Source organism: Nannospalax galili, unplaced genomic scaffold (assembly GCF_000622305.1).
Source record: "Nannospalax galili isolate Female #2095 unplaced genomic scaffold, S.galili_v1.0 scaffold265, whole genome shotgun sequence".
Taxonomy (NCBI): domain Eukaryota; kingdom Metazoa; phylum Chordata; class Mammalia; order Rodentia; family Spalacidae; genus Nannospalax; species Nannospalax galili.
The window spans coordinates 1,904,383-1,930,910 of NW_008353747.1; the positions used below are offsets into that span (position 1 = coordinate 1,904,383).

A 26,528-nucleotide genomic window follows, 5' to 3' on the forward strand; every position below is an offset into this window, starting at 1 on the left:
GTGTTTCCTCAGTGCAGTGTCTGTGTTTCCTCAGTGCAGTGTCTGTGTTTCCTCAGTGCAGTGTCAGTGTTTCCTCAGTGCAGTGTCTGTGTTTCCTCACTGCAGTGTCTGTGTTTCTTCACTGCAGTGTCTGTGTTTCCTCACTGTAGTATCCCTTGTTTCCTCACTTGCTTCCACAGGTGGCTGAGTTTGTGGATGAGCGTCCAGAAGAAGTAAAGCAGATGGAGGCCTTTCGCTCTAGTGCCAAATGGAAGCTTCTGGGAGGTGAGTTTCAGCAAGAGATAAAGCTCAATTTCCCATTTGTAGAGTAGGCCTTTTTTTACTTTTTTACATTTTCGTTTTAGAGGAATGCATAGTTTGTTTCATTGTGTCAGTGGTTGTGAAAAATATGATAGAAAAAAGAATTCAGGTCTTGTAGGATGTGGGAAGTTAGAGGGTTAGAACAAGACTTATTTAGAAGTCTTTCAGACCTACTCCTCTCTGTCCCAAACAGGAAATCTCTTGGTATATGGAAGGACTTTATAAGAAATAGGAACGCAGCTGGGTGTGGTAGTGCACACCTGTAGTCCCAGCACTTGGGAGGCAGAGGCAGAGGCAGGAGGATTTCTGTGAGTTCCAGGCCAGCGTGGTCTACATAGTGAGTTCCAGACCAGCTGGGGCTACTGGGAGACCCTATCTCAAAAAGACCGAAAAAAAATAAAAAAAAAAAAGAAGAGAGAAACGGTTTGGAGGCACTACTTTTCTAGAATTGAATGGCTTATGTGTGGACCAGGCCCCAGTGTTTGTCATTTCAGTTTGTGACTAAGCTGTGCCATTTTACAGTGCACTAACCCTTACTTGCTCACTTGAGACTTGCTCCCTAGGCTAGTAATTCAACTCTCTAAAAAAATTTTTTGAGTCCTTGATAATTAGTCACAGCTGTCTGGGCAAGCACTTTAAAAAAAAGAAATAGCATGCTGGGTGCGGTAGTGCATCCCTTTAATCTGAGCACTCAGGAGGCAGAGGCAAGTGGATCTCTTGTCAGATTAGGTCCAGCCTTGTCTATGTAGTGAATTCCAGGCCTGCTGATCTCATAGCCAAAAAATAATAATAGTAGTAATAAGAGCAGGGGTTTATTTGGGGCAGGGATGTGTTTGCCTGGTTTCCCCTTGTCTAGCACAAGGAGGTATTCTCAGCATTAGCTGCTGAACTGATTCTTGCAGTCTGTAGTTCTTTGGCATCACTGGGCGCTTAGCAGCCATTCTCCTTTGCAGAAATCTAGTGTGGTGGCCTACCTGCTAAGGGATACAGACCAGTGACCAGCACTCTGTCCAGTCATCGTGCTGGCTCTGTGTGGCGGCCAGTGGAAGCATGCTGGAATTTTTGCCTCTTTGTTCTTTCAAAAACATGGGTCTGCCTCTTCCTCCTCCTTTATGTATAAAATGGGAATAATGATGTTTATTGTTTAGATTTGTGAGAAGTAATCTGAATAAAGTATTGGTACATAGTAGAGAACCAGAAAATGGTTGATTTTTTTCTTTCTTTTTTATTTTTATTTCTTTTTTTTTTTTAAAAATATTTATTATTTTTTATTTTATGTGTATGAGTGTTATGCCTGCATGTAGGTTAAGTGCACCCATGTCATACAATGCCCGAGAAGGACAGAAGAGGCTGTCGGTCCCCTGGAACTGGAGCTATGGACAGTTGTTAGCTGCCATGTGGGTGGTGGGATTCCAACCCGGGTCTTGTGCAAGAACAGCCGGTGTTCTTAACCACTGAGCCATCTCTCCAGCCCCGATTTTTCTTTTTTTTTTCTTTCTTTTTGCTGATTTACCCACTCAAACAAGGAGCACAAAGACCATGAACTAGATACTTAATAACATTTCATTTTGATGTGCACAGGTTTTGCTGATGTATCTTTTTTTTTGTCTTTTTGGAGACAGGGTCTCCCTGTAGTCCCAGCTGACCTGAACTCACTATGTAGACCAGGCTGGCCTTGAACTCACAACTATCCGCCTGCCTCTGCCTCCTGAGTGCTGGGATTAAAGGCATGTGCCACCACGCCCGGCTGCTGATGTATCTTTTGAAAGAAGAATGTGTAAAACTATAAATTATCAAAGAACCACCTGGCACGCTACAAATGAGATTATAGAAACATTGGATTGAGAGTTAAAAAATTGGGTTGTTGCCTGTCTCCTTAGTAACTGTAACCATAGGAAGGCAATCACTTAGTTCCTCAGAACCCTGCCCTATGGACCTTACAGGGCATACTGTGAAAAATGTACCCAATATGCTTTGCAAATTGGGGTCTTGGCATGCAGATGAAAGGCGTTATTTTCGAGCTATCTGCGAATGCCATTCTGCTACTGTTTTTCTTTTTTTTTTTTTAGTTATTTTTATTTTATGTGTATGCATGTATTGCCTGTGTGTAAGTAGGTGCACCTGTGTCGTGCAATGCTCGTGGAGGACAGAAGAGGCTGTTGGATCCCCTAGAACTGGAGTTTCAGACAGTTGTTAGCTGCCATGTGGGTGCTGGGATTTGAACCCGGGTCTTCTGCAAGAACAACCAGTGTTCTTAACCACTGAGCCATCTCTCCAGCCCCCATTTTGCTATTGTTAAGCAAGTGAGTCAGCAGACCTTTCTGGCTTTCCAAGAAGTCTGGAGATGTGTGCATTTGGGGCATCTTTGGAAACCGAGTAAGAGATAGGCAGAATACTTGTGGGACTCTGACTCTTTGCTTTTGTGTTTAGGCCACAGGGAAGACCTACCCTCAGATGGACATTTCCATCATGATGACCAAGATCCATCCCCTCCCAGGAGGGTCCGTCGTGATACCCCAGATCCATCCCCTCCCAGGAGGGTCCGTCGTGATACCCCAGATCCATCCCCTCTCAGGAGAGTCCGTCATGATACCCCAGATCCATCCCCTCCCAGGAGGGTCCGTCATGATACACCAGATGCATCCCCTCCCAGGAGGGTCCGTCATGATACCCCAGATCCATCCCCTCCCAGGAGGGTCTGTCGTGATATACCAGATGCATCCCCTCCCAGGAGGGTCCGTCATGATACCCCAGATCCATCCCCTCCTGGGAGGGTCTGTCGTGATACCCCAGATGCATCTCCTCCCAGGAGGGTCTGTCATGATACTCCAGATGCATCTCCTCCCAAGAGGGTCCGTCATGATACCCCAGATCTGTCTCCCCCAAGGAGGGGGCATCAGGTCTTAGATGCTTCTCCTCCTAGGAAGTCTCATCGTAATTCTTCAGGTGTATCTCCTAGGAGAGTACATCGTGGTTCCTCAGGCATCTCTTCCCCCAGAAGGGCCAATAACCACTCTCCTGACACAGCCCAACATAGGAGGACCCTGAACTCTTCAGACTCACAGCATCTTAAACGGGCCCATCATGATGCCCCTGATTTAGCACTGCCCAGAACCAAAATTAGTAAAGCCCCAGAAAGATCATCCTGGAAGACTTTGCATCAGAAGGAGCTGGGACCCTCTCACCCCCCGTTCTCAAAAACCAGCAGGCATGAGCGTGACTCAGACCTTTCTCCGCCACGTAAAAGGCAAGCTAAACCCCATGTTGGAGCTAAGAAGCAGCTTGATTCTCAAGGTGAGCATGTGGCTGTGTAAGAGGGACCTAATCCCCATGAGTAGGAGAATGAATTTCTTTGAAAAGGTTTTGAAAATGAGGCTAGGCTTAGAAGAGTTGAAGAAGTTACAGGGCTGGGGGCATGTTTCATGTCCTTTGTTTTCTCATCCTACCCCTGTATAAGGGCAAGGGCCAGTGAGGTAGCTCAGCAAGTAAATGCACAGGCCTCACAAGCCTTGATGACCTGAGTTCAGTCCCTGGAACCCATGATGAAAGGAGAAAAATGACTCCCAAAAGTTGACCTCTGACCTCCCATGTGTGCGCCTGTACTCACACGCACACATCATACATATACGTGCACAAAATAATATTGAATAAAAATGAAAAATGCTATGTCTCGCAGGAATTTCAGAATGAATAGAAATGTATAAAGATGCAGAAAAATGTTTCACAGAATTTGTCATTCAGAGGCCATTGCCATTATGTTGTAGCCAGTGTCCTTTGGGTCTCTTTGGTGTGCTCATTTGGTGTAGTTGAGCTTGGCTGTGAGGAGCATGCCTGTAGCATGTATCATCTTGCCTGCTCTCTTAACAGAGTTATTCCTGGGTCTACAAATATTCTCTACATTACGGTAATTTTAATTAATTACTTGTTTTGGTTTTGTTGGGACAGGGTTTCCCTGTATTCCCAGCTGGCCCAGAACTTGCTATATAGACCAGGGTGGGCTTGATCTCACAGATAAACCTGACTCTGCCCAAGGGCTGGGATTAAAGGTGGTCATGTTACTGTAATTTTTTAATTTTTTTTTGGTCTTTTTGAGACAAGGTCTCCCTGTAGCCCCAGCTGTCCTGGAACTCACTTTGTAGACCAGGCTGGCCTTGAACTCACAGAGATCTGCCTGCCTCTGCCTCCTGAGTGCTGGGATTAAAGGCGTGCGCCACCACACCTGGCTGTTACTATAATTTTTAATTGTGTTATATTAAATTTACTTTATCCATTTCCCTAAGATTGTATGCTTTTGGTTATTTTTAACTTTGCTGTTAAGAATCTGTAGCAGTCATTCTTGTAAATACAGTTTTGGCAGCACTGTGGATTATTTCCCTATCTGCTTCTGTATAGATCTCCTAGGGATTTAATTGATAGGTTTTCTAGAAAGCTGAGCAGTTGGTTTGCCAGGTCAGAATGTGTGGGTGTTTCAAAGATTTAACACACACTGTAGGTTGCTTTTCAGGAGGTGAATGGTGAGGCTGCTATCTAGAACAGGTCTATGCAGGAAAAGTTTGTACTCCATCTTTTGTCCCAATGTTCTGTTTCAATTTTTAAATTGAAATACTTAGTTTTCCTTAAGTCTGAGGACAGGAACATATATTCTATGTCTTCCTGATTTTTGCCATATCACAGCGGGCTGACTCCAGGTTGCTCTGCCTGTTCTCCCAGATGGGGTGGCTGTGGGGTGTCTAAAGCATAGATGAGTTGCTAAGCTCTCACATGCTCTTGGTATTCAGTCAGCAGAGACCAGTGACTGGGGAGCAGAACCCTATGGTCTGCCTATTGCTATACAAAGTTGCCCCTGACTTTGTTCTTCCTCTTACCACTTTACTTGTGTTTGGGTAGTGATGGTTCTTCACAGGATGACTAAATCGATACTGTGCCCTAGCTTGGTAAGTTCTTTTTAAAACATTCTTCCAAGTGGATTAACTTTGCCTCCCTCCTTCCCATACCCCTTGCTGGGGCCAAAACCAGGGCCTTAGACATGCCAGACAAGCACTTGACTGCTGATCTACCCCACCCCATCCTTAATTTATTCTTAATTTCTAGGCTTGTCTAGCCACAGGAGATCTCATTCAAGTTCGTTACCTAGGAGACATCAGTCAGACATACTTTGGGCTCTTTTTTTTAACTCAGGTGTCTGCCAAAAAACCTCTGATTCAGATCTTTCTCCTCCATGGCAAAAATCAAATCGAGGGCACCAGGATTCTGATTCAGATCTGTCGCCACCAAGGAATAGACAGAGACCCCAGAACTCTGACTCTGACCTCTCTCCACCACGAAGAAGGCAGAGGACCAAGTCTTCTGATTCTGATCTCTCTCCACCTCGAAGGAATCCACCTGCCGGGAAGAAGGTAGGATTTCCAGGAGCTGCAGCTCATCGTAGTGACTTTCTGGCTTTATAGACATATCAGAGAATCAAACCAGAGGATGAGGAGGTAGCACAGTAAATCTGAGTTACAAGGACATCTGGAACTTCCTTTCTCTCCAAAGGCAACACTGGCTGTAACTCAGCTCAGATGGATTTGCAAACACAGGCTTGAGGATCTCTTGTCCAAGTGCTTAGGACCCAGAGTGGTTAAGATTTCAGAGATTTTCAGATTTTGGAATATTTGCATAAACCAGTTGAGAGTCTGTAATCTAAAGATGACACTAACACACTTCCATAGCCCCGATTGGCCTGGAACTCGCTATGTAGACCAGGCTGGCCTTGAACTCACAGAGATCTGCCTGCCTCTGCCTCCTGAGTGCTGGGGATCAAAGGCGTGTGTCACCATGCCTGGCCTCACATATCTCATTTTATTGACTTCTATTTTTATTTAAAAAATATTTTATTTACTATTTTTATGTGTAGGAATGAAATGCCTGCGTGTAGGTTGGTGCACCAATGCCCTCAGAGGTCAGAAGATGGCATCATATCCCCTGGAATTGGAGTTATGGATGGATGTCAGCTGCCATGTGGGTGCTGGGACTTGAACCTGAGTCCTCTGCAAAAGCAGCCAGTGCTCTTGACCGCTGAGCCATCTCTCCAGCGCATATAATCTCATTTTAAAGATTTCTTTATTATTTTTATTAGTGTATCTGTGAGTGTATGGCATGTGTGGTATATGCCGTGTGTGCGGGTACCCGTGGTGGCCAGAAGAGGGCATTGCATTCCCCTTGATAGAGTTACAGGCAGTTGTGAACTACCTGATATGGGTGCTAGAACTGAACCCTGGCTTCTGGAAGAGGTTCTCTTATCCACTGAGCCATTTCTCTAGCCCCCTCAAATCTCATTTTAATAGCTCCAGAAAAACTCTCTTGTTTTCCATTTGTTGTTTTCATAAAGGATCTCAAGTAACCCAGGCTAGCCTTGAACTCACTATGTAGGTAAAGATAACCTTTAACTCCTGGTCCTCCTGCCTCCACTCCCAAGTGCTAGGATTACAGGTATGTACCACCTGATATCCTAAGAGCAAATTGAGGGTTATAGTTTACAGAATGGAATCAGGAGCACAAATCTGGGTGAAAGTGATCACAGCTTTGAATCCTACTTCTGCTACTTAGTATCTGTGACATCTCTATGTCTCAGCTTTTTTAGCTGTAAAAGAAGGTAATAAAACTGGATAATTGCAGTGTTTACTTGATAGGTAATTGTAAGAATTAAGTTAGTGTAAATAAAACTCATAAAGTATTAGTGGTATTAATGGTTTGTTATAAATGGAATTCTAGGTCTCTCTATCCATCCAGATGATATAAAACTGCTTTTACAGATCCTATTGTCAGTGTTTTGTTTTAACTTGTTTCAAATCTATGTAAAGAAAACCCCACATGAGCCTTTGATAGCCCCACTGAACACACCACTAGAGGACTCTTACTTTTCAGGTGGTTAAGAATAGAAAGATGGTGCCTGTGAGCTCATGTTTCTCCCCAAGGCAGACTTCTCAGATAGCTTTTTCTCCAGCATGCCTGAGATGTCTGTTCATGCAGGGAAGATCAGCCTGTCACTAACCTCTTTGAAGAAAGAAGAGTCAGGACTCTGTGTGAGTTTGAGAGCTCTGGACATTTTCTGTATTTTAGTCCATGGGCAACTTAATATTAATCAAATTTAGTTACTTAAGGATGTCAGACTATACCATGCGCTCTGTTTGTGGGTTGAGGATTGCTATGTTTATACAAAGTGGAGATTAGTGTGAAACTTCCTTTTGGTCATATCATCTGTTATTATCTTTATTATAGCCATAATTTGAGGATCTTTAGTTTACTTGAGCTTCTACTTTCAATGGAATATTTCGTCAGTGCGGGTCTTCATCAGAGGACTCAAAGCCTGATGTAGGTTTCTCATCAGGGACTTGAGAGTGAGCCTTCCTGTGTGTAGTTTTTAATTGAAAAGTCAGAAATATGAATTCTAGCTGGGAGTGGTGATTATACACCAGGAGTCCTAACACTTGGGAGGTGGAGGCAGGAGAATCAGGATTTTAGGATTATCCTGAACTACAAAGTGAGTTGTTCTAGGCCAGCCTGGACTGTATGTGACCCTATCTCAAAGAAACAAAAAGAAGAAAATGAAAATTCTTAGTCCTCTCTTTATGTTGGTTAATTCTGTTTACTTTTAAACTTGATGGCTCTGTTAAGTTTTTAATAAAATTATATTTGTTTTTTTTCATTGGCTGTGAACACTGGTCAGTGATAAGACTATACAGCTAGAGTTCTTGGGTTGGTTATTGCTGACTGTCAGAAACTCAGTAGTTGTGTAGGTCTGTGCAGCCTGCTCCTGCCTGGCCTCACTGGCATTGGCTTTTGCCTTTTCTCTTGCACAGGCTTTGCACATGTATTCTGGAGCTAAAACTGGGTTGGTGACTGACATTCAGCAAGAGCAGCAGGAGCTCAAGAAACAGGACCAAGACACCATGGCCCTTGGAGGTAAAAATCTGAGTGTGCAGGGGCTGGCCTAGATTTCTGTAGTCTTTCCCTTTTCTGTTTTTAGATGTAGCTTGTTATATTTCTTGGCTTAAACTTTTAATTGCTGTCAATTTTTTGCTCAGGTTTTGATGCATCACTTTAACCTCAGTAGTCCAAGTGGTTATTTCCTTCTTGAAAAATGTCAGTCCTTGGGCACTCAGTATGTTGGTAGTCTGACTGCAAGAGTTCTTATCCAGTATCAAAATGCCAATCTGTTGCTCTCAACTGCTAGAAGATTGTTTCTGATTTTGATGCCTGGTATTTATCTTGGAAAATATAATTTTCCTTTGTAGCTCAGTTTCAATTTGCTGAAACTGTCTATCGAGACAAGTCTGGTCGTAAGAGGAATTTGAAATTGGAGCGTCTGGAACAAAGGAGAAAAGCAGAGAAGGACTCAGAGCGAGATGAACTCTATGCCCAGTGGGGGAAAGGGTAAGGGCACCCCTGAACAAGACTGGGGCTGGAACTTGTCATCACTCTGCCCTCAGAGTGGGTATGAGGAATGGACATTCAGCTGAATCTCCTGAGATGCTATAATCCTAGTTCCATTTGGTCTTCTTGGAATTCTACCCTTTATTAGTTAGCCTAGGCTACTACAATGAAGTTCTCCAAATGTAGCTTTGCGGTTTCAGTGTTGGAAGGGAATTGTCAAACAGGATGATTCTTTCTTGCCCAGGCTTGCCCAGAGTCGGCAACAGCAACAGAACATAGAGGATGCGATGAAAGAGATGCAGAAACCACTGGCCCGCTACATCGATGATGAAGATCTGGATCGGATGCTGAGGGAGCAGGAAAGAGAGGGGGACCCCATGGCTAACTTCATTAAGAAGAGTAAGGCCAAGGAGAGCAAGAATAAGAAAGGTGAGCCTTGGAATCAGCGGAGCTGGAGGAGACTGGGCAGAGAGTTGTCAGGACAGCTGTACCAAAGCTATGCCAAAGAAGGCTATTCCACACAGCTGTGACACTTTTGTATTTGAGAGTTGGGGTTCAGCACAGTAGGAATGCCCATTCAGAATGTTTCCCCCATTGCCATCCAGCTCTGAATTAAATTATACAGGTTGCTAATTTCTTTGTCTCATAACTGTCTTTAGTGAGGCCTCGCTACAACGGCCCGGCACCTCCTCCCAACAGATTCAACATCTGGCCTGGATATCGCTGGGATGGAGTGGACAGGTAGGGCTGTTTACTGTGTTGTTGGTTTCCCATCTGCCTGACCTTAACCTCTGTTTTTCTCTTTCTTTTCTCTTTTTGAGACAGGGTCTCACTCTAGCCCAGACTGGCCTCCACCTCTTCATCCTCCCACTGCAGCCTCCTGAGTACTGGGAATATAGCCGTGTGGTACCACACCTGGGTCTCTCTACTGTTCTCCAGTCATACTCTCATTCTCTGTTGCAGTCACAAGTGAATACGTGGACTTTGCTTGCTTGTTTCTAAGGTCCATAAATTCTATTTCTCATGTTTGAAATAGTTCTTATACTTCCTTTTTTGGTTTGTTTTTTGAGACAGAGTTTCCCTCTAGCCCCAGCTGGCTGAAAACTCATTGTATACACTGGACTGGCCTCAATTTCATTATGACCCACCTGCCTGTGCCTTCTGAGTGCTAGGATTCAAGGCATGCACTACCTGGCCCAAAATATATTTTTAAAAATTTATTATTTTTATTTTATGTGTATAAGTGTATTGCCTGCAAGCGTGTAGTATACCCGTGCCGTGCAGTACCTTCAGTCAGAAGAGGGCATCAGATCCCCTGGAACTGGAGTTACAGATAGTTGTTAGCCACCATGTGAGTGCTGGGGATTAAACCCAAGTCCACTGCAAGAGCAGCCAATGCTCTTAACCGCTGAGCCATCTCTTCAGCCTTCCAAAATACTTTTAAAAGCTCTAGACAAGCTGGTTGTGGTGGTGCATGCTTTTAATACCAGCACCAGCAGAGGCGGGTGGACCTCTGTGAGTTCCAGGCCAGCTGGGGCTACAGGGAGACCCTGTCTCAAAAAGACCAAAACAATAACAACAAAAGCTCAAGACAAATAGCTGAAGTGGTCCAAATAGGGAACCCTTTGTTCTGAACATTGGTGAGTATTTTGGAAGGTTTAGAGATGAAAAATGGGCTGTGGTCTAGAGCCTTCTGTATGTGGCGTCTCTAAAATGTCGTGCTTGAACATTAATTCTCCTCATTATCTTGGGACTGAATCCCTGGTAATGTGTCATAGAGCCCTACCACCTCTTCTGTTCACCTGGCAGTGCCTGCACCATGTTCTCTAACTTGTCTGTTCAAAATGCTGAGCTGTATTTGCCTCTACCTAAAGTCAGTTCTAGTTACAAATTGGATCCCAGCTTCTCCTGTATAATGATGAAGCATTATTCTAACATTTAGTACAGTGATTCTCAGATTTTTAAATCTCAGGATCTCTGCTCTGGTTTGCTTTCTGATGCTGTGATAAAACACTGTGAGTTCAAGGTCAGCCTGATCTACATAGCAAGTTCCAGGACAGCTGGGGCTACAGAGAAGACCCTATCTCAAAAAGACCAAAAAAGATAAAAGGAAAAAAAAAAAAACAAAACAAGAAAACACTGACCAAAAACAACTTGGGGAGGAAAAGGTTTATTTAGCTTATAGCTCACAGTCCATCACTGAGGGAAACCAAGGCAGGAACTTAAGGTGAGTTCCTTGGAATAGGAACTGAAGCAGAGACCATGGAGGAACACTGCTTACTGCTTGTTTCCTCTGGCTTGCTCAGCTACTCTTTATTTTTTTTGAGGGGGGTTGTGTCTTTTTGAGACAGGGTCTCCCTGTAGCCCCAGCTGGCCTGGAACTCACTATATAAACCAGGCTGGCCTCGAACTCACAGAGATCCTCCTGCCTCTGCCTCCCAAGTGCTGGTACTAAAGGCATACACCACCACGCCTGGCTCATTTATTCACTCTAGAAAATGATAAAGTAATAAAGTCATCATATGCTAATTTAATTACTTTACTTTTTAATGAAAAGTAATTTTCCAAATAAACTGAAAGGACAAAATTGATTTCTTTATTTTATGTGTATGACTATTTCGTCTACATGTATGTAAGTGTACCTTGTGTGTGCCTGGTGCCCTTGGAGGCTAGAAGAGGCATCAGATGCCCTGGAACTGAAGTTATAGGCAGTTGTTACTTGCTATGTGGGTGCTAAGAACTGAGGGTCCTCTGTAAGAACAGCAAGTGTGCTTAACCGCTGAACCATCTCTCCAGCTCCTGGAACTAATTTAAATCTTTGCAAATCTCATTGATGTCTGGTTTAACAGTAGACAGCAACTAGGTTCTGAATTGTCTATTGTGAAATATTTAGCTGAAGTATAAGAAAAAAGTTGAGCCTTATCCATAGTAGAAACGGAAGATGCAGCATAAAGAAATGCTGGTCCATAGAGGTTAGCTATATGAATCTGAAGGTGACAAAGAACTTTTCATACTTTAGCAGTGAAATTTAGGATCTTGGGGCTGGAGAAATGGCTCAAACCTGGGTTCAATTCCTAGCACCCACATAATAGCTTACAACCATCTGTAATCCAGTTCCAGGGATCCATCATCTGCTTCTGGGCCTGCCATCACCAGGCACATACATGGTGCACATACAGCCATGCATGCAGAACTCATACACATAAAAATAATAAAAATTAAAAAAATTCATCATCCTTTTCATGCATGTATACCCATGGTTGTATAGTATCAAATATTGATCATGTAGGTTTGCTGAGTTTCACAGCCCTTCCACATGTTGACCTATCTTAATTATACACCATCAGAAAAATCACTTGTGGGTTGGTGAGGTAGAGTAGAGTTGCTTGCTCCCAATCTTGACAGCCTGAGTTCGATCCCCACGTCCCATGGTAGAAGGAGAGAACTGACTCCGGCAGTTTGTCTTCTGACCTCTGTAGACTAACCGTGATGAACATGATGCCCTCCCCATGAAAGAAAGAAAAAAAAGGAAGGAAGGAAGGAAGGAAGGAAGGAAGGAAGGAAGGAAGGAAGGAAGGAAGGAAGGAAAGAATAAAATAAATAGAAAGAAAGTCACTTACAGCTGGGTGTGGTGGTGCATACCTATCATCCCAGCATTTACAGACTGAGGCAGGATGATCATGACTATGAGGCCAGACTGGGTTGTATCAGAAGTCTTAAAAATAATGAGACGCTAGACTAGAGAGATGACTCAGTGGTTAAGAGCACTGACTGCTCTTGCAGAGGACCCAGGATTCGAGACTCAGCACCCACATGGCAGCTAACAGCTGTCCACAACTCCACTTCCAAGGAATCCGATGACTTCTTCTGACCTCCATGGGCATTGCATGACACGGGTGCACTTACACACATGCAGGCAAAACAGTAATAGACATAAAATAAAAATAAATTTTAAAAAAAGAGAGAAATGGGAAAGTTCATGGTCATACATACAGTTTTTGAACTTACACTTGACAGATTGTTATCATTGCCAACAAATATTGTCAGTTGTTTTCCTTGGAGTAAGGCTCACCTTTATATCTAGAGGGCTATGCCATCTTTAAATACAGGTTTTACTTCTTTCTGTTTCAGAGGCCCGTGTTTCCTTTTGTTGCTGTTTTACCACTAGCTCTTCCAGTGAAGATCTTAGCCAGAAATGTAAGAGCAGGCATCTTTTCCTTGTTTCTAATTTCAGGAGGAGAACGTCCATTTTTTCCGTCAGATATGCTGAGCTGGGCGTGGTAGCACACACCTGCTCTTGACAGGTTGAGGCAGGCAGATCAGTCACAGGTTCAAGACCAGCTTGGTAAACATGAGTTCCAGGCCAGCCAGTGCTCCATAGAGGGACCTTGTCTCAAAAAGCCATCCCCAAACCCCGTAGGTATCTTTTATCATTGAGAAAGTTCTCTGAGATATATGATGGATTTTGTTCAGAATATTTTCAAGTTCTTTTTGATTCTTCAGTCAGTGGGTTTTTTGGGAGTATGTGTTTAACTCTGCACTTTTCTAGATATTTTGTTGCTATTGATTTCTATTTGAATTTCATTTTGGCCAGGGACTGTATTCTGTGATACTTTGAGCTTTTGAAATTTCTTGAGCTCTTTTTTTGTCCTGTATATTGTCTAGCTTATGAACACTTCACTTGAACTTGGAGATGATATATGTTCTACAATTACTTGGACTGGTGTTTTATAACTATCTGTTAGGCTAAGGTGGTTAATAATGTTTAGATTACCTGTATCCTGATGTTTGTTGTATTTTCTATTAATTACAGTCAGTTGTGGATTTTTTTTGTTGTTGTTTCTGCTGATTTGAGTCCAAAATTTTGATTTGATAACTTGTATTTCTCTGCTGAGATTTCCATTTATTCACTCATGAGATATTTCCTCTTCTGGAAAATATTCGTAATTGATGCTTTGAAGTCCTATCGGCTGATTGCAATGGTTGGTTCACCACAGTATTGGTGTCTGTTGACAGCCTGTCGTCCCCTCCTGCCTTCCCTCCTTCTCCTGCCACTTTCTTTTTTTTCTTTCTTTTTTTTCCCTTGAGACAGGGTCTCACACTGTAGTCGGAGGCTGTCCTTGAACTTGGATTCTGCCACACTCTCCTGAATGTTGGAATTACATATGTGTGACACCATGTCTGGCTAACAAGTTTTTCTTTTTTTTCTTCTAGTATATTTTGTTATATTTTCCTGTCAATTTACATGTTAGGTCCTTTAAAAATTGTTCTTGGAAATGAATGATACATTGTAGAGATTTGGGCTGTCTCATTTCTTTGAAGTCTGTTAATCTTTAGTTGATAGTTTACATGGCCCAACTTGAACCTTGAACTGTCTGCTTTGCAGTGTTCAGTAGCTAACCCTTCTGCTCACTCTTCTTAGTTTCTGGCTGCTGCTCTTGGGGCTTAATAGGATACCTTCTGCACATGCAAAGCTTCATGGCTCCCTAAGGATTTGGGTGGAGTTTATATGTAGATAATGGGGGTTTATCCTTTTGCTGTTTCTCCCTGCAGGATTTCTCCTTTCATTTCTAGCTACTTTTTCCACTGCCACCTCAAGCCCATTAACCCCCTTTAGCCTATGGCCTATTTGAGCTGTGCAGATTGGGAAGTTGCCCTCTGGCAAAACAGCCCCCCAGGACTCTCTTCAGTGTAGACTCCCATCCAGTTTCTGCTTTGGCCCTTTCCCATGCCTTCACTTGGTTTATTTTGTCCAGGTTTTTCATTGTGGTTTAAGGGCAACTTAGTCGGAACCCACCTCCCACCCTACATGGGCCTGAGACATTATCTAGTTTTTTCATTACATGTGAATATTTCACAATGAATTGAGGAAGTGCATTGGAGCTGGGAAGACCCATAAGATAATCAGTCTAGTTCTATAACTTAAAAGAAAAAAGGAGACCCAGATAAATGAAGAGTAAGTTTTGAGGCAAAAAACAGTGGTTCTTGGTGCTCTGGAATGCCGTGCCTGCTTCTGAAGTAGGAGTTGGGACCATTCATAGGGAACTTTCCTCCTTCCCAACACCTTGCAATGCTCACCTGACTCATCCCTTTGTGAAGGTCTTAGTACACTTCTCACAACCTAAATAGCTGTGCATTCGCTGCCAGGGGTTCCATGATGAGAGGGAGACAGGCCCTGTGCCCTGGTCCTCACTGTAGAAGACAGATGGGTGATTTCACTGCTCCATGGTAGGATTTTCAAGGTGCCTTGAGAGCACAAAGGAAGAGTAAGTTCTTCTTTGGGAGGATGTGCTCAGGGAATGCTGCCTGCCGGAGTCTGTTCTCCAGGATATCAGTAACCAGCCAAGGTATGAAGGAAAGGAGGCTTGTTAAAGGAAGAGGGTCTTGTGTGTGCTGAATCAATTGGATATGGAATGTCACGGTGTTAGGGATGGAGTGGGTGGCACAAAAAGTGACATGAGGTTTCATGAGATGGACTGGAGAGGTAAGCAGGGCAGGGGCCTGGTCCCAGAATGCCTTGGAAGCCTTTCAGGGGAGCGGGGTCTACACCCTACAGGCAAGGAGAGCCATAGAAGGAGTCATAGCTGCTCTGCATTTTGGATGGACAAATCATGTGGCAGACATAGAATATTTGAAAGACACCAGTTTGGAAGTTGAGCAAATACACGGCTGTTGCAGGAGCTCAGGCTGAAGGTGGTGAAGGTGGTAAAGGCTAAGCTGTGACAGTGGTGCTGAGAATGGAGAGAAGGAATGAAGCGGTTAGGGGACACGATGGAGGGAAAGGAGGGAGAGCAATAAGGCATGCCATTGATGATCTGAAAGCTAGCTTGTCGCTCAGAAACAAAAGCTAGGTTCTAAGGGGTTAAGGAAGGAATGAAAAGTGAAGAAATGGAGACAGTGGATACAGGCTCTTTCAAGAAGCTAAATGAGAAAGGGTTCAGGGTGTAGCTCAGTTGGTAGAGTATCTGCCTAGCATTCACAAAGCCCTGGGTTCCATCCCCAGCACCACATAAACTGGACATAGTGACACATACCTGTGATCCCAGCACTCAATAAGTACAGGCAGGAGGGTCAGAAGGTCAAGGTCATATTCAACTGTAGAGTGAGTTGAAGGCCCACTTGGGATATATGAGACCCTGTCTCAAATAAAGGAAAAAAGAAGGGCTGGAGAGAGTTTGAAATGTGCGGTCTACTCAACTACTTTCTTGAACCTCAGCCCTGAATCAGCTTCCATAATACCTTGTCTCTAGTCCTTTTGTCATGTCCTGGCCACCTTTGTGAGCTTCTCTTCCTCTGTGAGCCCTTAAATGTTTCTCAGGACTCTGTCCCTAGCCCCTTGCTCTCACTCCATGCTTGCTCTCACTAATTTTTATCTAGTCAGACCTTCATCCACTATCTGTATGTATATGGTTCCAGATCTGTACTTCTCCTTAGTCTAGTGTGTCTGGTTCCATTGGAATGGTAGATTCCCCTGTCAATGTGCACTTGGGGTCCCTCACATGTAGCTGTGAGCAGCATGCAGAGCATTCCCACTCTAAGCCTGCTTCTCCTCTTACGCTCTCTAGTGAATGAGGTGGCAACTGTATTTGTCTGGTCACTCCAGTTACTAATTGGTGAGGCTCACTGACCTCCTTTGGCCTGTGCCTAATGGTCACCAAATCCTATGTGTATGAGTGTTTTGCCTACATGTATGTAAGTGTATCAGGTGGAAGCCAGAAGAGGCTGTTGGATCCCCTGGAACTGGAATTAAGTATGATTGTTACTGGCATGTGGGTGCTGGGAACCAAACCCAGGTCTCCAGCCCCCTATGTTCCCGTTTTAAACCCATTCTCCCTGGATGAAGTCTATCTTTTTACTGTGTCCTACAAAGCTCAGTGTGATCTGGCCTCTGCATATCTTTCCAGCATTGACTCACCACCACTGCTTTTGTCACACTCTGGGCTCCAGCCATACCAGTGTGTCCTGCACAGACCAGGCCACTTCTTGTTTCTGCACCTTTGCTTTTGTTGTTCAAGCTGTGCACTTTTCTGAAATGCCCTCCTGACCCTCTATCCCTACTTTCCTCCTTCAGTCCCCTGGGAAGCATCTTTTCAGAGATGGCTTGGGGACCAATCCCATTATGCCCCTCCTGATCACCCTTGTCTGTCCTGGTTACATTTTATTTACCATGTGTCCCAAGATGAATGTACTCCTTCTGTTTCTTTGATACACCATACACATTTCTACCATAGTTTTAAAGATTGTATTTATGTGTATGTTTGTGTGTCTGTGTGCATGTATGTACATGTGTGTGGGTATCCTCAGGGACCAGATGAGGGCATTAGATTTCTGTGGAGCTGGAGTTATAAGTGGTTGGGAGCTTCCCAGCATGCTGGGAATAAAATTCTGATCTTCTGCAAGAACAGCTAGTGCTCTTAACCACTGAATCATGTCTCTAACCCCAGTTTTTACCTTTTAATTATCATTTAAATGTCTGTCTCTGGCATGCACAAGACCTGTGCAAGCTGTAGCCATATAGAATCCCAGCATGGAGGGGCGTGGGAGACTGGTCCCACCCCTAGCTGAAGGGCTGTTGGCATGGATAGCTATTGGGAGAAAGAGTTATCTTCCTTTAGGAGTGTGGCCCCTGGTAACTCAGCCATGCTCCAGTGGATGGCCATCTACCCGAGTATATGGGCAGCACAAATTGGACTCGGTGGATTAAAAAAAAAAAGAGAGAGAAAGAAAGATAGCTAGGGGACAGGAGAGATGACTCAGTGGTTAAGAGCACTGGCTGTTCAATCCAAGCACCCACATAGTGGCTAACAACCATCCGTAACTCCAATTCCAGGGAATATGACAGCCTCTTCTGACCTCCGAGGGCATTGCACTGACACTACTGTACCTACCTACATACAAGCAATACTACTTATACACATTAAATAAAAATAATAAAATACTTTTTTTTTTTTTTTTTTTTTTACAAAAAGACAGCTAGATGTGGTGGTGCCTGCCTTTAATCCTGGCATTCAGGAGGCAGAGGCATGTGGATCTCTGAGATCAAGGCCACCTGGGGCTACAGGGAGAATCTTTGTCAAAGAAAAGGGGGGGGCACGAAGTTGAATAGGTATGGAAGAGGGGGTGATCTAGGAAGAGAGGGGAGGGTGAATATGATCAAAATGCAATGTATGAAATTCTCGAAGAATTAATAAAGTTTTTTTTTAAGTGTTGGTCTCTGCCACTTGGCCTGAGTTCTTCAAGACAGATGCTGTGTCACCCTTTTTACTACCCTGGCAGTGATAAGCCCCTCATGTGTAGTGAGAGCTTAGTAGATGTTTGTTGAATGGACAGTTCAGTTATGAACTCTGTGGGTACCTGCTAAGAGTGAGTTGAGCTTGCTTTCTTTTAAAGTACTTTTTATTTTGAGACAGGACCTCACCAAGTTGTCTAGGCTTGCTCTGAACTCACATAGGGCCCCAGGCAGGCCTTGAACTTGTGATCTTCCTGCCTCAGCCTTTGGAGTACCTGGGATCACAGACCTGTGTCACCAGGCCCAGCTGTGTTGAGCCTTTTTAGAGAATGACAAAGGTTTAAAACAGTTGTCTAAGAGTGGAAAAAGTGTCTGAAAGGACTGAGAAGAGGTTAAATTGTGTTTTGTTTCTTTAATTTTACTGCATACAGCTTAAAGATTTTCACATACTTTCCTCTCTACGCTTAAAAAATTCTCAGGGTTTTGGCTCATCAGCATGTCTCTTGATTACAGATCCAATGGATTTGAACAGAAGCGCTTTGCCAGGCTCGCCAGCAAGAAAGCGGTGGAGGAGCTTGCCTACAAGTGGAGTGTTGAGGACATGTGACTTCTCCGAGTTTGCATTGCACTGTGGGTAGCAGTAGTGGCACAGGACAGCTGGACATCCAGCTCCAGTGGTTGCTTCACCAACAGACAGACCAGCAGCTTACTGTCTGTTCTGCCTTCAGACCAGGCACCTAACTGTGGCTGTGCCACACTGCCTGTGGTGGCTTCAGTAGAAAGCAGTACCTGCCATATCCAGGGTTTGTTCTTGGCTGGCGCTTTCCTTTTTTTTTTTTTTTTTTTTAAATAAATGTATTTATTTTTTGTAATCGTTTTCTAACTGGGTATTCTGTTTTGTTGGGGAATAATTTCAGCTAATATTGAATGTCTGGAGGTCTTGGGAGTCATGAATGGTTGGATTTTTTATTTAATTTAGCAAACTGTTCGAGCACAGTCTTTGTAAGTGATACTGTTTCTTCTGAGAAAACCAGAGTTAGCATTAAACTAGATTCAGGAATGTTGGAGACATGGTATGTGATAATGGTGGTGTCACACATTAGGGGAAGATGTGGATCTGGGGTTCAGACAATAAAAATAAAGTGGGGTCCCTCACACACCATGCAAAACAATCCTAGAGTGATGAAGGACTTAAATGAAGTTTGTCTCAGTGAAGCGAACAGGGGCCTGGGGTTGAGCTTATGTGAGAGCCCTGGGTTGGTGATCCCCAGCAAAAAATAGTAATAATAAAATCTAGTAGGAACAAGTGATGAATTGTACCTTAGTGTGAAAATGGATTTTAAAAAATATTTTTTATTATTTTTATGTGTATATTACCTTCATGCATGTAAATGCACCTGTGTCATGCAGTGCCTGTGGAGGTTAGAAGAGGGCATCAGATTCCCTGAAACTGGAGTTAGGGTGGTTGCTAGCTGCCATATGGGTGCTGGGAACCAAACCCAGGTCTTCTGCAAGAGCAGCCAGTGCTTTTAATGGTTGAACCATCTTTCCAGCTCCCATGAAGAAAAGATTTTAAAATAAGATTTCAAAGCACATAAATATAAAATGTGATTGCTCTGACAACTTTCTAATGCGAGAGTCTCTGTGCAGAAAGCAGCCCATGGAGTTAAGATGGGCATGGATTTGGAGAAATAGGTGCAGTATTTAAAATGATGAGGGAATGAATGTGTGAAGGGTTGGATATATAATAGGACTACAAACCAGGAAGAAAAAGATAACACAGTGGAAATATGCATAGATAAAATCAAAAGAAATCTAAATAGCTAGTATGTGATAGCTCACTGTGTTGCCTCACTGGCAATTAACTAAATTTAAATTGAAACGTGTAGTTTCTACTCTATAGCTGTTAGTAAGAAATGAGCAAGAGGGAGCTGGAGAGGTGGCTCAGTGATTTAAGAACACATACTACTCTTGCAGAGGACCCCCCCCCCCCATGTCAGGTGGCTTACAGACACCTGTAACTCCAACTCTGGGTGATCTGATCACCCTCTTTTGATGTCTGCAGGCACTGCACTCCCATGCACATACAGGCACACATATACACAATACAATTTTCTAAAGAAATGAGCAAGAGGCTGAGATCTTATGGAGATGAAAACTCATTGCAGCTTCAACTGGTGTATCCATTGTGGAGTGCAGTCAGACAGCACTTACTGAAATTAAATAAGATTTGGGAAGCAATATTGTGTAGTTTTTCAGAATGGTCTTTAGAGCAACACCGCCTGATGTTGATTCTCAGTTGTGTCATTTGCTAGCTCTGTGACCTATGGTGAGCTGCTTAATTTCTCTGTGCCTTAGTTTCTTCATCTGTGAAATAGAGATAATGGTACCTACCTCCTGGGTTGATTGTAAGCTTAAAACAGTGCCTGGCACATAGTAAATGTTTTGAAATTCTTAGCTAGTAGTATTATCCTTGTCTTCAGTATCAAGTGTGGCAGCAGCTTCCAAGATGGCTCCTGTGGTCTCTGGTCTCTCGTATTCAAACCCTTCAGTAGTCCCTTCCCAGAGTGAGTAGGGCTGGCTTCTGTCACCAATGGGCTGTGCTAGAATGGCATGGCTCTTAAATGGTCATAAAAGACATGGAAACAGTGTCCTCTTATGTCACTTGGAGCAGCCTTCCGGGGGCCTGTATAGAGAAGCACTGAAGCCTCCCCCAGCACAGCAGCAAGTAGAAAGCCAGCTGGGCCGGGCCCTCCAGGTTCCCAGTCAGATGCCTGTAGCCTTTATCCACTACTTGACCCCAACCTGCCAAGATGCTGAGGCAGAGCCACCAGCTCCACTCTGTGACTCAAAGAAGCTGTGATGATAGGTGATTTTTTGTTTTTCTTTTTTTTTTTTAAAGCTTTATTGAGAGAGAAATTAGTCCACAATCCATTTCTTTAGTGTAGGACTCGGTTGGTTTTAGTGTATCACAGAGGTGTGCAACCTTCAGCACAGTGAATTTTAAAATATTCTCATCACCTGTGGGGACTAGAAACTTTGTGCTTATTATTGGCCATGCCTCACTTTCCCCACCTACCTCCTCTCTAGATAACCACTGATCCAATTTCCATCCCTAAAGATTTGCTTCTTTGAGACTTTGATATAATGTGAGTAGAGCTGTCATATAATATGTGACCTTTTGTGTCTGCTTCTTTCATGTTGTATAAGGTCTTTATGCTCTATCCGTGTTGTGACATCTACTTCGTTCCTTTTTATGGATGAAATTTCCTTGTGTGTGTGTGTGTGTGTGTGTGTGTGTGTGCATGTGCACTCTTACACATATTTTTTAATTCATACAAATAAATTGTAATTGTTTCCACTCTGGGATTATGAATTGCTGCTATGAATAATTCACACGTGTTTTTGGTTGTGTGTTTCCCTGTTTTTTGGATATGTATGTATATACCTAGGAGCAGAATTATTGGGTCATATGGAATTCCATGTTTTCACTTCTTGAGGAACTGCCAAACTTCTTCCTAAGAAGCACATCAGAGTTATTTTTCTGCACCCTTGGCCAGTGCTTTCTATTTTAGTGGGTGGGTGTAAGGTGGTAACTCTCACTGTGATTTTGATTTCCATAGTGGCTAATGATGTTAAGCATCTTTACATATCTTCTTTATTAAAGTACTTTGCCAATTTTTCATATATTAATGACCCTGTATATGTATATACATGTGAATATTATATGTATAAATATATATATATATATACAAACACTTTGATGTAAATTATTTATGGGAGTTTGGGAACCCAGTGTTTACCTAGCTTGTGCCATTTGCAAGGCTCTGGATTCAATTCCCAGCATTGCAAAAACCAAAAGAGGTTATATATTTGATAATGAATCCATTACAGGACATATGATTTTCAAGAATCGCTCTGATTCTGTGAGTTACTGTTAAAGCTGCTACAGTACCTGGGAGAGATTATTGGAATTTGGGGGAGGTAATTGTTACATAGCAGTAAGTAACTAATAAATATGTAAGTCAAGCATGGTGGCCCATACCTGTAATCTCAGCACTCAGGAAATGGACATAGGTAGACCAGGATTTTAGGCCAGCTGGACTATATGAAACCCTGTCTCAAACAAAACATGCAAACACACTAAAGCAGTTCTACTCCTGGCTATGTCCTTCAGAGAGACTTGAACAAACTAGTTATATAGAATGTTTAGCTACGTAGGAAGCTAGAACTAATATATTCCTAAGGGAATCGATAGATGTATATACATATGATGGAATATTGTGTTTTTTTTTATCATCAGGGGCCAGTGAGAAGGCTCAGTGGGTAAAAATTCTTGCAGCCAAGCTTGATGACTTGGGCTGGATCCCTGGGACCTACATGGTTGAAGGGGAGAAACAACTCTCAAAAGTCCTATGACCTCTATATGCATGCCCACACATATACACACATGCATACACATACACAAAATGAATAAAAATGTAATTTTATATATTTAAATTTAAAGAAGAATATTGAAAACGAAAGCTGGGGTGGAGGCAGGAGGATCAGGAGTTCATGGTCAGTCTTGACTACATAGTGAGAAGTCAGCACTGACTTCTCTCAACAGCTGCACTGTCCTTAGGCTTCTGTGAAGAAGACTGTATCTGTAAATTCCCATAGCTAACTGTCATCCTAGCTGAGGCCAGGGGGTCAGGAGTTCAAGGCCAGTGGAGAGTGGCTCGGTGGTTAAGAGCATGATGGCTCCAGTTCCAGGACATCCAACACCCTCTTCTGGCCTCCAAGGGCAATGCGGGACACGGGTGCACTCATACACATAAGATAAAAATAAATTAATTTGGGGCTGGAGAGATGGCTCAGCGGTTAAGGGCACTGACTGCTTTTGCAGAGGACCCGGGTTCAATTCCCAGCACCCACCCACATGGCAGCTACAAACCATCGTTAACTCCAGTTCCAGGGAATCCGAGGTCCTCGTCTGACCTCCAAGGCATTGCACGACATGGGTGCACTTACCTACGTGCAGGCAATAAATTCATACACATAAAAATAATAAACTAATAAAGCTTGGCGTGGTGGCGCACGCCTTTAATCCCAGCACTTGGGAGGCAGAGGCAGGTGGATCTTTGTGAGTTTGAGGCCAGCCTGGTCCACATAGTGAGTTCCAGGACAGCTAGGGCTACAGGGAAACTATATGGAGCACATTAATAAATCTACCTACAGCGTAAAAAAAAAAAATTACCAATGTTTAATCTTTCAATTTTGACAAATATCTCATAGTTGTGTAAGATGTTAAACTAGAGGGATTGTGTAAAGAGCATATTATACTGTCTTTACAAATATCTGCAAGTATAAAATTACCCTCCCATCCCCCCCCCCAAAAAAAAAGGCCTTCGAGGCCAGTGAGATGGCTTAGTGGATAAAGGCACTTGCTGCCAAGCCTGAAGACCCAAGTTTGATCCCTGGGTCCCACATAGTGGAGGGAGAGAACATTCTGCAAGTCCTTCATATGCATGTGACATGCGTGCACTGAACACAATAATCAATTAGTTTTTAAGGTCTTTAAAAAAAGGCCTCCAACGAATCCAGGTTCTGGACAGTGACTTCTATTTCTTTTTTTGTTTCATTTTTTCATTTTTATTTTATTTAAAAATTTTTAATTGAATTTTTGTGTATTTCATACAGAAAATCATCTTTATACCCCCTTCCCATTTGGTACTCTTTCGGGGGTAGTGCCCCCACTGAAGTTCATACGTTCTGTCATTTGTGTTAAGGCCTATCATGTAAAGTTAGTGTCCCCACATGTTCCTCAGTGCAAGTTCATCCACTGGGATCTAGCCTGCCTAACTCAGCAGTAATCAGCTGCCAATAATTCTTCGACTAAGATTGGGACCTGCTGTTTATTTCCACAGTTCTGTGCTGGGTTTTTGTCTGCTTAAGTGTATCTTCTATTTCCGAGATTCTACTTTAGGAGACTGTTTGCAAGCCAGTGCCTTTCCTTAGCCCCAGGTGGCAGTGCGTGGGTTTAACTCCTAGCCCTTTGGCTCCTAACCCTACCTGTGATCAGAGTTTTCACTCTGGGTTCATGTTCAGACTGTAGCTTAGGAACAACTTGTTTTAGGCCTGGGTGTTTTAGAAAGTGTAGAGGAAGCACAAAGATTCTATTCTAGGTGAGCTCTCTGTGTAGTCAGCTTTGATTAACATGTCTAAACCTGCCAAGGCTTGGTGGCGCATGCCTTTAATCCCAGTACTTGGGGGGCAGGAGCAGGTGGATCTCTGTGAGTTCGAGGCCAGTATGGTCTACATAGCAAGGTCTACATAGCGAGCTCCAGGCCAGTTGGGGCTATAGGGAGACCCTGTCTCAAAAAGACCAAAACCAAAAAACAACAAACCACCACCACCCCAACAACAAAAAACCCCAAATAGTCTAAACCCCTCCGTCCAGCAGGGCTAGCTTGTAGCTGGCTGTCATTTCCTAGGCTGGCTGCTAGAGGGCAGTGTGGCATGCCTTTTCAAAATTGATGCTCCTGCCCTAGCTACATACACTTTTCAAAATAATAGGTTTTGCACTGCCACAGGTTACAGTTGGCTAAATTCAGTTCCTTTTGTCCCACCTTCCATCCCCACCTTAGCTCAATTTCAACAGATTTTGACCAGAATCTCTCTTGGGCTTTGGGAACCTTTCTAATCCCGGAAGATACTTAAAAATTTATTTATTTATTAATTACTATTATTGTGTATCAGTGCATATGTGAGTGTGTATAATGTGTTTGTGTGTGTGTGGTGTGTGTGACTGCAGGTGCGTTCATGCCATGATGTGCAAGTGGTGGTCAGAGGATAACTTTAGGAAGTCAGTTCTCTCCTACCACCATGGGCTCTAGGGATTGAACTCGGGTACTCTGGCTTGCATGGTAAGTGCTTTTACCCTCTGAGCCATTTCACCCACCTGATTATTTTCTTTTTCTTATTCTTTTAATCAATTCAGAGCCTTTTCTCCTGCCTTTTCTTGCTGTGTCTTCTCTATTTTCAGGCTTAGACTTTTAAAAATTAAATTAGATATATATGTATACACACACACACACACACACACACACACATATATATATGTATAGTTTTGTTTTTTGAGACAGGGTTTTACTGTGTAGCCTAGGCTGGCCTTGAACTCACAGTGATCCTCCTGCCTCAGCCTCCCAAGCACTGAGATTACAAGCGTGTGCCCACTATTCCTGGCTTTAGGTTTACACTTAATCAGTGACTGATACAGGAAATGACTGAATTGTACATGTCAAAAGGGTGTGTGGATTCTATCTCAGTTAAAAATATGTAAAAGTTGGAGCTGGAGAGATGGCTCAGTGGTTAAGAATACTGATTGCTTGTGCAGGTTTGATTCCCAGCTCCCACATGGTGGCTAACACCTATCTGTAGCTCCAGTTCTAGGGGATCCGATGCCCCCTTCTGACATCTTCAGGCATTGCATGACATGGATGCACTTACACACATGCAGGCAATACACTCACACACTCATACACATAAAAATAATAAAATATTTTTAAAAATATGTCAACGCAAGTCAGGAGCAGACCCTTGAGTGTCTGGACCAGAATATGATTCACTGTCTGGCACTGACTGGAGAGGCCCAAGTCCTCTGCCATTGTCTCACTGGTTACCAGGTATTACTTACCCTTCCCCTCTGGTCTTCTGGAGCATACCTGCTGTGCTCGATAGCTTTAGTGTCAACTTGACACACCTGGGTTGAGGGAGCCTCAGTTGGGGAATTGCCTCCATGAACTGGCCTATGGCCATGTCTGTGGGGCATCTTCTTGATTACTGAGTGATGTGGGAGGGCCCACCTCATTGTGGGTGGCACCACCCCTGGGCAAGTGGACCTATGTTGTATAAGAAAGCAGGTTGAGCAGGGGCCAGGGGAACAAGTCAGTAAGCAGCGTTCCTCCATGACCTATGCTCCAGCTCCTGCCTCCAGGTTTCTGCCCTGAGTTCTTACCTTGGGCTCCCTGATGAACTGTGACCCAAGAAATGTAAGCTGAATAAACCCTTTCCTCCCCAAGTTGGTATTGGTCAGAATATTTTGTTACAGCAATGGAGAAACAAACTAGAACAGAAATTGGTACCAGGATCGTGGGTTATTGCTGTGACAGACCTGACCTTGGTGTTCTGGGGAGGTGTTTGGAAAAGCCATTGAGTGCTTGGAGTTTGTTGCTGTGGAGCTTGGAACAGTTATGCTGAAAGATTTGTGGACGATGGAGGTCTGGCTTGTGAAGCTTCAAAGGGAAGCAGAGACTATCAGGGCTGTTTGTGTGATAATCTTGAATTGAGAATCTGTGGGTTCTGGTCGCCTGGGGCTGAAAAATCAGCTGTGATTAAAAAGAGACCAGAACCTGAAGTAAAATCTTTGCTTTAGTGGGACAGTTGATGCTGGTTAGCTGGGGCTGAAAAATCAGCTGCAAGTTAAGAGACCAGCATTACTGTGGTGAAATCTTCTAGGAAGTATTTCCTCAGGGTCAGCACACAAAAGCTGTGGTTGAGAGGGGCCAGAGCCTCCATCTCTAGCTGGAAGAAAGGACTTGGT

The 26,528-nt window shown here is 43.5% G+C and overlaps 1 protein-coding gene across 1 annotated transcript in view; it reads left to right on the forward strand.

The window, feature by feature from the left end:
• Positions 1-19,353, forward strand: part of Bud13 (BUD13 homolog) — a 29,476-nt gene extending 10,123 nt beyond the window's left edge. The window contains exons 3-10 of the mRNA XM_008850946.3: positions 180-264; positions 2,731-3,594; positions 5,479-5,696; positions 8,142-8,244; positions 8,577-8,715; positions 8,960-9,144; positions 9,375-9,456; positions 18,458-19,353. Of these exons, the coding sequence (XP_008849168.1) occupies positions 180-264; positions 2,731-3,594; positions 5,479-5,696; positions 8,142-8,244; positions 8,577-8,715; positions 8,960-9,144; positions 9,375-9,456; positions 18,458-18,551 (1,770 nt within the window). The 3' untranslated portion in view covers positions 18,552-19,353. The remainder of the gene's footprint in view (positions 1-179; positions 265-2,730; positions 3,595-5,478; positions 5,697-8,141; positions 8,245-8,576; positions 8,716-8,959; positions 9,145-9,374; positions 9,457-18,457) is intronic.
• The last annotated feature ends 7,175 nt before the right edge of the window (positions 19,354-26,528 follow it).